The following is an 11,031-nucleotide window of genomic DNA, read 5'->3' on the forward strand; positions in this document are numbered from 1 at the left end:
CAAGTGCACGCCAAATCTTTTGCGTTCTGTCGTGCTGAATGGAGAAGCACGCCAGTATTTTTGATTTAGTTCAAGAGCTTTCGTGTCCTTGCCGGCTTTTGATGTTATTGCAATTACCTTCATCCTAAAGCATCAGAGGTTAGCTACCGTTGATTTGTGCAATATTTACCTAACCCGAGTAGTCAACGGCCCACTGCAACCTAAATCAAAATTTAGTAAATATTTTATTGGTAAAAATTGTTATTGTCTCATCGACTTCCTGGCAATACGCCACCACTTCAAGGCTAATAGTTGAGGTATCTGCATTTGAAGAATGGTAATGTACAGGAAGAATTGAATTTGCAGGTCAGCTTATTCTGGCTTAAATGACTCCAATTGTTTCTTTGTTACCCAATTATAAAAAGAAAAACGTAGACGTTTTTTAAAGGAATCGTCTAGAATATGCTCAAAAGCACCCCGACTTATGGCTTGTGTACCACCCCGAACATGCCTTCACGTGACTTTTACGCATTACGGTGGTGACGAAATTCGGTAGATATGAATCCTTAAGGCTTCTTGAAAGTGTTCTACTATCATCCTGCACACGAATCATTTCTCTAAAGTAAACCCTTGCCTTCCCTTCAATCACGTTGGCATTTAGCCTCTCTGGTACTGGGCCGCTGTCATCTTATAATCTTAAAATTATGATTTTTGAGCTGCAAATAATGTCATTTCAATAGGACCTGTTTAAGATTTCAAGATTTACTCATTGTTGCGCAATAGCACCCAGTCGGGGTGGCGTGAATATTGCAAAGCGCTTCCATGTGAAACTGGCGTAATATCGTAGAATTTCACATCAAATATATTTCAAAGAATCCTTTCACTATGACAAAACTCTCTTAAAATTGCACCATTGAAGAAAAACATATCAGCCTCAAGGTTGCATCATAGTCCCACTTAACTCTGATTAGAGGAGGTCAGTCTTCCGGTCATATCTAACATGTATTTTTGATGTAAAACGGGTTTTTTATACCAAAGGGATTTGGAAAAATTAACTTTTGCTGAAAAGACAAGTAGCTTTCTAACCCATTTTCACCGCATATTGATTTATTGCAGCCCTCAATGAATATGTTGACTTTTTGCAGTTACGCTTTCAGGACGTACAAGCACTAAGGTAAAGTGCATTTGAAAATGCGATAAAATTTAAATGCAAATCTCATTACCTCAAACCCATTTAAACTGGATCTAGGCTTTGAAATGACGCCCAGTAATAGCTAAATGAGGTGATTAAATTTCTGCTAAAGTAAAAGCCAACTCCCATTTGACCCTTTGAGGTGACCTCAATTACGTGATGATCACTTTCTCCCTTTAGATCCCATGCTTTTAATAACCTTAAGAAGACATTCCACACCAACATGAGTCGGCAATACACCATTTTCACAAACACATGTGGAAATTACTTTAAGGATTAACACAAAATTAGTTCAAGAAGGTAAACTAAGTCAGTATTTAATCAATGGGTGACAAGGGTTGTAAACCCCGAGAGTCTAGTCTGCATTCATTACTACTCATAAGTGGTACGTTTGTTCATTCTCCGTTTCCTTAATTTTATTATTACATTTATAGTAAATCATTTTCTAAGTAGATGAAATGATACTTGTAAGTTTTAAGAAGCATTAAATGCAATGTTACTAAAAAAGCGCTTGGAAGTCCTATGAACAGCTTGATAACTTCGTGCAGTTAATACATATTTTAACGTACTACTAAGAGCAAACAAAACAGGAAGCATTCCCCCGTTTATACTTGCCAAGATGTTTAACCTTTCTTTTATTAATCAGGATTTCCACTCACGCCCTTGCAATGGTATAATCGTTGTGGGAAAAGTTGCAATGCTCTTGTAATTGTAAATATTTCTATAATCAACTTCTCTCACTTGCCCTATGAGAGAGTGCAAAGTAAAGAACTAAAAAAGCTAAATGGGAGAATAGAATTAGTTTCAGAGTACTAAGGAAAGGCGTTTCCATTATTAACACTCAGAGCCCAAAACCTTGGCAACGAGCCTAGGTGATTGGAGTCTCTAGAAGACAATAATCCACCGTAGAGAGCTTTCAAACTGCGTGCAGATGCTGGCAGCTGAAGGGATAGAGAGACAAAGAGGCGCTGACTCACTGTTGAAATATTTAAAAAATCGATAAATTGATTTCTTCTGCTATCCAAGGGGTAGCATTTGCTACGCGCCACTGCTTTCGTGCGCGGAATGGGTCAATGTTCTTCCACTTCAAATAGGTTTTTCGGCAAGGCCTGCCAATGGACAGAGAGTGAAATGCTCTCCGAGCCATCGAGTAGCCAACTCTCGGACCCCGAGGAGGTGTTACTGTCACCTGCTTCGCCTCACAGGAACTTAATCAAAAAGGATCTGTCTGCAGGCGATACTCAGAACGCGACCAAACCCAACCCCGATGATATGGACTTTCTGGAATTGTTTGACGATGAGGTAAAGGTTCTCAGTGGTCTGGCAAATCTGGAAATGGATCTACTCAAAGGAAATTCAGTAGCCGTTGGTAGAGACGACTTAATTTGCCTACTCATGCAGGAGTCTCATCGTCTCGCTGAAGAGCAACGAATAGCTAGAAGAAACTGCCTCCAGAATTGCAACGACCGCGGCTCCTTGACTTCTATGGATGGGCTAAGATTAGTCACAAAACTGCTGCTACGCTTGCAGAACAGCGGCGGAGATGTCTCACGCGAAAGGCAGCACTGCAGAAAGACGGAATCCAGCATTGATTCGGGCCTGGACGAAGATGTACATGCTTCTATTGCCAGTGCCGTCGAATACAGTGCCTCTGCAACGCTAGAGGGGAAGAATGAATGTGAACCAGGAAAGATTCTTGGATTTAACGAGGAGGAGGGAAAGGAAGTCATACTCCAAGGGTTTTTGGATGATTTGGAGAAATTCGACGGTGTTGGAATTGAAAATGACGCTGAAGTTTGCCTAAAGCGGTGAGTTTAGACATCAAACTATCTTAAAATCTTGGAGCATTTTCAGCCTGAAGTGTTAGTGACATTAAAACTAATGGGTGTCAGGCCTCTAAGTCATGATATGGCAAATCCAGCACACCCATTTTCAACAAGAACCAGGAGGTATGCGGTGATTGTCATAATGTAGTGTCATTATTTTATGCGATTAACATTATTTGAGATATTTGCGGTCATTTTAACGTGTCCCAGTGACAGTCAGAAATTTGTTTCCTCAGCATGAACTGAAAAATTCCATCATCACACATGGTAAATACATCAGTTAGCATTTACCTAATGTAATGCAGCAGCATAAAACTTATAAAATTGTTGATTTAAATAAAACCGCTTGTATCTCTTCCTCCATTAAAACATTTTAGAATGATTCTTAAATGGGCAATACCCTATTTTAGCTAATAAAAACGACTCTCTGCCCGTTAACACGAGGCAAATTCTAAAAAAATTTGAATAATAACGATAGCGCGGCTGACTTGGTACATTGGAGAACTTTTTGAGATACCTTGGTCATAACCGATCAAGAAGGCTACTACTTACGTGGAAAGTTGACCGTATTATAAATGAACGCTGTCTTAGTTGCATGACAATAGTGAAAAAACCTAATTTTCACTACTAACCGCGGACTAGTGTAATAGCAAGAGATCCTAGCCCCGGTTTCCACTTTTCAGCTCTACAATAAAAATCCAAATCCCCCTCTTAGTTTTCCAAGATGTCAAGAGAATTTTTTTGGCTTCTGTAGTCAGCATGTTTGGGTCAAAGAATTCTCAGATGTAAGGTTTGATGAGGGGTCGTTTTACAGTCACTCTTTTGTTAATTTTTTTGCATTGACAAAAGCATGGCTCTTCACGAATAAAAGATAAATATATAAATCGGTCTTAGATTTCCTCCACCCACCACAGTATTGAGCGGTTTACGACGCAACAAGATGTCCCTTCATTTATTTGGCACATCCCGCCTCCATGAGGAGTTGAAACTGCGCCCGATGACCACTAAAACACGTGTCTGTGGTCATCAGAACCAGCGACAGTCTCAGTGCAGTTCCACCCGACTACCCTACTACCCTGTGCACTACAAATTCTGGACACTGATGGACGAGACCTTGCTGAAGTGCTTCAACAACAACATGGACCGCCGCATCCTCGCCACTTGCCGACGTTCTCATTGCTTGGTGCAATTGCTCACCCCAGTGCGCAAGAATGCAAACGGCATATCTGTCCAACAAATCAGTATCCAAGCGCCATCATTGGGCGCTTTGGAACGCTGTTGCTCCATTCTCGACGACGTGTTTCCACAATTTAATGCAAGCATTACGCTGCGTGGGCGCGGGAGCAGCAACACTACAACGATAGAATCGAAGGCGGGGGAGGTGGGGATAGAGGAGGCAACAGTGACGGTCTCGGGGATGTCACCGGTATTGGCTGGAGGAGCGGTTGTCGAGATGGCGACGGAGCAACATGCGGATAGTGGTAGATGTCCTCGGTACAGAGGTATCTCACGATCCTCCGCTTCCTTCACCTCCTCCACCGCAGTTCATCGCCATCGTCATCCCGCTTGCAAGCACAAAGGGGAAGGTCTGATTGGCTATATCATTTCGGAGATGAAGAAGAATGAGGGACAAGTTGCTGCTGAGGCCTATTAAAGGGGGCAGTTGCCTCTTCATCTTCAAGTTTTCTGGCTTTTGACTTGGCTCTAGGACCTGTATTGATAAGAAATAGTCTTTGAATCACCCTGGTCTTGTAGATGGTGGGATAGTGATACTAGAACTCTTGATTTGACGTATAGATTTCTAAAAACTAGCTTCATTACAATTTTCATTCCTGTACATCACTAAGTGTATAATAGATGTACTGGAAACTAATACTTATCAAATTTTGTTATATTACGGGCACAAATTCGTAACTAGATGAATTTTAAAACAATATTCCACCCTTCTGATATGGTCCTTGCTGGCGTTAGAATCAGAAAGTTGGAAAGTAATGGGAGAATTAATGAACAACGGTGTATCTAATCGATCTCGACGTTCTACTTAAAGTAATTTCCGTAAATGCTATCAAATAACTTGCGTTACATTTCTCAGTCCAGATCCATATCTGAACCACAAATAAGATTAGTTACACAGGAAGCACATAAGTTTACATAAACAGCTGACTATTTGAGACTACGAAAAAAGTGTTTTCAAATTTATGTCATGTAGCATCTTTGGCGTAGAAGAACTGTATGTATTCGGCACTAACTTCCTCCCAAATAATTAGCTAAAATAACCACTTCGGCGAGACCAAATTTGTTGAACAGGAACATTAACCAAGACGCATTTTACCAGTTGAATTCTGCCGGTCTTCTTTTATATTCCCATACGTTTGTATTAGAAGTTACCCTCCACCAAGGCCTAGGTGCCTACGAACCTGAGACCCCCAATAATTGACAATGCCTATACAGCTCCGCCACACCGACTGAGACCTGCTACTCCACAACCTTTCACAGTTTAGCCGCTGAACTCCGTGTTAACCACTTCATCTACCTCACGACCCCAACCTTCAATCAACACCGCCACGGCAGCTAGTCAATTGCCCCAACCCCCAAATGTTAGAGAAATGAACCGACATCCCTACCCATGCCAGAGCATGTTGAAGTGGCGCAAAGCCACGACCCCAACTACCCTAGATGCGTGTACATCCGCTGAGCTTTAAACTGGGAGGAACCCCCACCTTCTGCACAATTCATTCACGAAGCCCCGGGGACCTAATATCTTAACTTCCATCAGCTATTCTTTCTCAACATTGCCCCATCTCGTGGGGGAAGCAAAAAACTGAATTTTCTTGAAAAATTTTATTGCTTGGGTTCACGAAGATACTAAGGTACCACCGATGAAAGTATCGAAGGGGACTGGTTTTGAGCTAACAAACCAATGGAAGCAAGCGAGTAGGCGAATCAACAACCGCAGATCTTGCCACCAACACCTAGTCCAAATCTGCTAGAAGTAGGGAAGAACAAATAAGAGCCGCAGAAATATGCTAATAGAAACACTGCAATCACCTACCATCATCTCCAGTGGGTTTCATCCGCGATCCCCCTGGCGCTGCTGCTGCTTGTGCATCCTCCGACACACCCATCTTCTGTCCCATTTTCTTCATCAAATCGGCAAATTTGGGGTTGCTGGCTGCGGCTTTGAAAGCTGCGGGATTTGTCATACCCTGCGTGAAAGCTGCCTGCAGCTCAGGGTCCTGAACGCAAACAATTATTATATAGACAACTATGATGCCACAGACAGCGAATTTAATACACTTGCTGCACTATACCTGCATCGCAGCTACTAGTTCGGGATCTGATAAGATCTTACTGAATGCGTCTTGCAGTCCGGAAGGCATTTCTTCAGCCGCCTGAAAGTCGGCTTCGGTTTTATGCTGAGAGTGTAGGAAAAAGATTGGCAAAAATAGTAGCTGGAATAAGTATCTAATGACGACCCGAACTCACTCGCTTTGCCTCCTCATAGGCCTTCTGACGAGCTACATGAGCCTTCTTCAGCTCCTTGAACGTCTTCTCCTCCCGCTTCCTCATCCACTTCAACTTGTGCGCATGAATGCGCTGATACTAGAGCCGCGAAGAGGAAATAACGATTAGGCAATAGGCATAAAAGTGAACCTACATTAGGCTCGACTGCCTTCATAGCTTCATAAGCGTCATCGGAGTAATCAAGTTTAAGTGACGTTTGCAAATCCATATAAGCTTCCTCCCAGTGTCCAAGAGCCCTTTTGAAGTTTTCACGTTTAAGTAGCAACAGGGACTCACTTATTGGTAAGGCCACGCCACTTGTAGGCGGCGGCAGAGTCAGGATTTAGAGAGATAGCCTTATTGCAGTCACGAATAGCAGATGCGGGCTTTTTTAATTTGAAGTAGCAACTAAAGCAGGGTAAAACGTGTGGTTAAGGGGACTTACGCTGCTCTTTTAGCAAAAGAAACAGCCACATGCGGATTTTCAGATATGGACTCGGTGAAGAGAGCCACAGCGCCCTCAAAATCACCGTCTGAGAACTTTGTCTGAGCTTCAAAGCGCTTCTCCTCGGCTTTTCCGATCATTTCCTCAGTCACTTCAGCTGTGTCATCACCCATGGGTTGAGGTTCATCTGACTCCTCCTCTATAACGCCAGATGTATCGAATTCTTCAAGGAAACGGATTATAAACAAGACTAATAACTATTACCAAGCTCAGACTCTTCGCTCTCTGGCTCCTCTGAAGATTCAGATTCTTTCTCAGGAGTCTTCTGATGTTGTGGTGGCGAATCACGGGATGTTTTGCGTGGAGGAATTGTGGCCCCGAGACTAAAAGAATAGATAGAACACATAAAAATACCTTTCTAAGTATTCCTTTAAGAACTTGAGCTCAGGAGTATGCAGCAGGCCTGGATCCCCTTTAAGGATTCCAACAAACCGTTCCGCATCTCTCAAAAGCTGTGGCGGCAACATCACGGTGAGAACAATAGCGATTGTTCTCGTTTAAATTCAAGGTCAATAAGGCGAGTGTACGTAATAATTTATGACAAAGAGTGTAAAAAGCGGGGCAAATGAATTGTTCAAGTCATTCGCTTCCGAAAATTGCATTTGCTACGTTGCCTAAGGATATATATATGCCATCCAAATCCTCGAGAGAAAGATAAAAAATAAGGGAGGAGGAAAACAACTGCCAATCAAAATGCGGCAATCACCCAAGTAGCACTAATTACCACTTCGGTAGTTCCCATTCCGCCTTAGCCTATGGGTTACTCTGGTTTTTCGCATAATGTGAAATTGGTAAAATGTGGCACATTTTAGACGTAGACGGAATAAAGTAGCCCGCATAAAGTTCGGGTTAACGCAAGTGGGTTCTGGTGCGCCGAGGTTAATGGGAGTGCTGGTGCACCATCTAGGCTTCTCAGCGTATAAGTTAGGCCGGGTGACAGAATCTGATGTGCTCGCTAGGGTAGTCGGTGCGTCTCAGAAACAGGCTTTAACGGGGTCCGAGCCTAGGGGTGGTGGCGGCGGAAGCGGATGGGTGCAATCGCCCCGGGGGTCGGACTCGGCCGTCCAGGTATCCCGTGCAGTACAGGATTCGGCTGCCTAGGAGGGTCGGAGTTGCAATGTATTTCTTTGGATTTGTTTCGTGCCTAGGCCGATCTTAGCAATTAGGCGACGTCGCAGTGTCAAACACAAGCAAAGTACATAGTTGTTACTAAACCTAGAGAGCTTGCGAAGAGAGAAGGAATAAAACGATCGGTAATGAATTCGCTCTGCAACTTTAGTAAAGTAGTTGATCAGTTGGACGAAGAGCTTAATCTGTGCGAGAATGCATGAAATATCAAGCAAATAGGTGAGCGAAGCTAGCGTCATCATTATTTTTTATATGTGCATCTATCCATTAAAGTGTGGTGAAATAACTCCAGTTTCCGGTAAGGCGTAGCCTTTTTATTTGCGATTTGAGTCGCAGATCTTCTATTTACAGATCTCAAATTATCATTTGGTGCCTAAATGAAAATGGTAGCACGAATTCTTGATTTCAAGTCATTAGGTAGGTTATGTTTTCGTTTAACGGAATCGCGTTTAAGCTGCCTGTCCACTCCTATTGGCGCCTTAGTTGAAAAGTTGGTCATGGTAGGTGCCGAGGTTAGGGTCTCCTCATCTTTGTTCTTTTTTTTAGCCTGTTACCCAAAAAAAGGTGATTAAGGCTAGGAAGATAAAGGAAGTTAAGACACAAGATGTGCCTCTACTTCCTGAAAAAGGTGTAAAGGGCAAAGGGAGGTCCAAGATCGCTGCCCTGCCTGACATAGCTAAGAAGAGTGCCGCTCCGGAGGTTAAGAAGCCTACCAAGAAAAATCCTCTTATTCAAAAGAGGCCAAAGAACTTTGGTATTGGTCAGGCTATCCAGCCTAGACGGAATGTGTATCGCTTTGTTAAATGGCCCAAGTACATTGAGTTGCAAAGGAAAAAGGCCATTTTGAAGAAGCGTTTAAAGGTTCCTCCACCAATTAACCAGTTTTCGTACGCCCTTGATCGATCAACGTGTAAGGTTGTGTCCTCTTTGTTAATTCTTGTTAGCACTGCAGATTTTTAATCTTTGCAATAAGTACAGGCCGCTAACCAAACAGGCCAAGAAAGCTCAACTTACACATCGGGCTCAAAAGCGTGCCGGTGGGGCTCCTGATGCCCCTCAAGAAAGGCGGCCGTGCTTTAGGTCTGGAGTACGTGAAGTTACTGCCTCAGTTATGGGCAAGAAGGCCCAGCTTGTTCTCATCGCTCATGATGTCGACCCAATTGAGATTGTGCTCTTCCTCCCTGCTCTTTGCCGTAAAATGGGTGTTCCCTATGCCATCATCAAGGGCAAGGCTCGTCTTGGCCGACTTGTGCATAGGAAGACATGCACCTGTTTGGCTTTCACTACGGTAAAGGCGTATGTCTATTATTTTCCATTTTTACATTTTTTGAAGTGAGGATAAGCCACGTCTCGCGAAAATCGTGCAGACTGTAAAGACGAACTTCAATGATCGCTACGATGAGGTAAGTTTGTATTTGTGTGTTTTACAGAATTAGATCCGTAAACATTGGGGCGGTGGCATCATGGGATCGAAGTCACTCGCGCGTGTTGCCAAGCTGGAGAGGGCAAAGGCGAAGGAACTGAAGCTGAAGATGGGCTGAAGTATTTAATAAGTAATCTTTTTACGGCTCAATGTTTATTTTTTTTCATTCCCGGTACAAGTTTGGGCGGTGCCGTCATTTGGGGATCTGTCTACTCCAGGCCGTTGGGTAGTGGTTAGGTCCGGCTCCCTACATGGGGTGCCACGTCTACGCCAACATTGGGTTGCCTTGGCTTTTTTTTCTCCATTGCTGGGTTCGCTGCGTCCCGTCGCTGACTGCGATTCTCTTCTCTGGGGGGATACGGCCTTGGTACCGGCGCTTTCCGTTGGCAAATAGATAAGTGCGATCCAGGGGATTTGCGGTCATTTCGGATCCTTGAATCCGTTCCAAATTTGCCAGTTTGGACCGTTTGTCTTTCAGTGCAGAGGTGCTGGTTGTGCAAGCGGCGTTGGTCTTAGCTTTGTTGTGTTACGTGTGGTCCGGCGCGGGGTTGTCGTGTGATGTGGGGCGTGGTACGGTTTGGCCCGCCTTTCGTGGCTGTCGTATGTTCTGCGAGGCGGCGGGCAGAAACATGCTGGTGTGTGCGTCACGGACGCCGGCCTGTTCGTTTACAAAAGCGGGTCTCCTGTTAAGCGCATAAAACCTTTGCGGAAGATCAATAGTCGCTACTTGGTGGATGCCCGCATTCCTAGTCAGGAGATCATCAAATTTCCTGCCAGCCATCGAATGGTCTATAAGCCAGTTCGTACAAAATGGTCCATGCAATAGGGAAAGCACGGTCAATCTACTTAAGGGTCTTGAGCGGGCACAGTGATGAGGCGAATTTAGACGATGTTAGCCTCTCAGCTGCTCCGAGAATTTATAATATCTGTTCTTCCACATTACATTGGAGAAGATATGAGGCGCCACGATGTGTTGAATCATGCTGCCTGAAGTGCTGTTTTAGGTTTAAAGTTTTTATTTTAGAGCGGTATATAGCCTAGAAGCATTAACTTTTGGCTTTTGGTGGGTCTTAAAAACGGCTTCCTAATTGTCCCAACTTTCTAAAAGATATTGCATTTCTTTTAGAAGTAAAGTTTTTCTACAAAAGTTTTCATTTCAAAAAAAACATTTTCTGTTTGACTATTTTCGCGAATACACTTAATATTATCGGGTCGTAGCGCCCTATATAACAACGAGGCGTGGTTTCCATTGCTTGCTTTATGTCGGGGTAAATTTATTTATTTTTTTTTCAGTTAACCTTTGTAGAAAGACGCGTAAGTCTATTGGAATAAGCGTGCATAAGTCAAAAAGGAGGAGAACAGATGGTCTGAATCCATCTAGATCAAGAGATGCTGGTTTATTCTCATCAGTTGATCTGGGGTTAAACTCTCTCAAGTGTTCCTCTTCTTACGTTGAATCAGCGAAGAATTCTGA

At 43.5% G+C, this 11,031-nt stretch overlaps 3 protein-coding genes across 3 annotated transcripts; 2 read left to right on the plus strand and 1 right to left on the minus strand. All coding sequences in view use genetic code 11, as the record gives it.

The window, feature by feature from the left end:
* Positions 1-2,236: 2,236 nt before the first annotated feature.
* Positions 2,237-4,651, plus strand: EGR_00626 (hypothetical protein; the record flags this gene model as incomplete). The annotated part of the gene is made up of 2 exons (XM_024489875.1): positions 2,237-2,979; positions 3,892-4,651. 2 exons carry the CDS (start codon positions 2,237-2,239, stop codon positions 4,649-4,651), a joined length of 1,503 nt encoding a protein of 500 aa, XP_024355872.1.
* A 1,318-nt stretch (positions 4,652-5,969) lies between these two features.
* Positions 5,970-7,473, minus strand: EGR_00627 (Hsc70-interacting protein; the record flags this gene model as incomplete). Its single annotated transcript, XM_024489876.1, has 9 exons — positions 5,970-5,983; positions 6,050-6,233; positions 6,309-6,413; positions 6,484-6,600; positions 6,656-6,758; positions 6,799-6,909; positions 6,947-7,169; positions 7,211-7,329; positions 7,361-7,473. 9 exons carry the CDS (start codon positions 7,471-7,473, stop codon positions 5,970-5,972), a joined length of 1,089 nt encoding a protein of 362 aa, XP_024355873.1.
* A 415-nt stretch (positions 7,474-7,888) lies between these two features.
* EGR_00628 (60S ribosomal protein L7a) lies at positions 7,889-9,675 on the plus strand (the record flags this gene model as incomplete). The annotated part of the gene is made up of 6 exons (XM_024489877.1): positions 7,889-8,074; positions 8,545-8,634; positions 8,681-9,044; positions 9,079-9,430; positions 9,468-9,537; positions 9,571-9,675. The coding sequence occupies 6 exons, from the start codon at positions 7,889-7,891 to the stop codon at positions 9,673-9,675; spliced, it is 1,167 nt and encodes a 388-aa protein (XP_024355874.1).
* Between the last annotated feature and the right edge of the window lie 1,356 nt (positions 9,676-11,031).

Source organism: Echinococcus granulosus (assembly GCF_000524195.1).
Source record: "Echinococcus granulosus chromosome Unknown EG_S00002, whole genome shotgun sequence".
NCBI lineage: Eukaryota > Metazoa > Platyhelminthes > Cestoda > Cyclophyllidea > Taeniidae > Echinococcus > Echinococcus granulosus.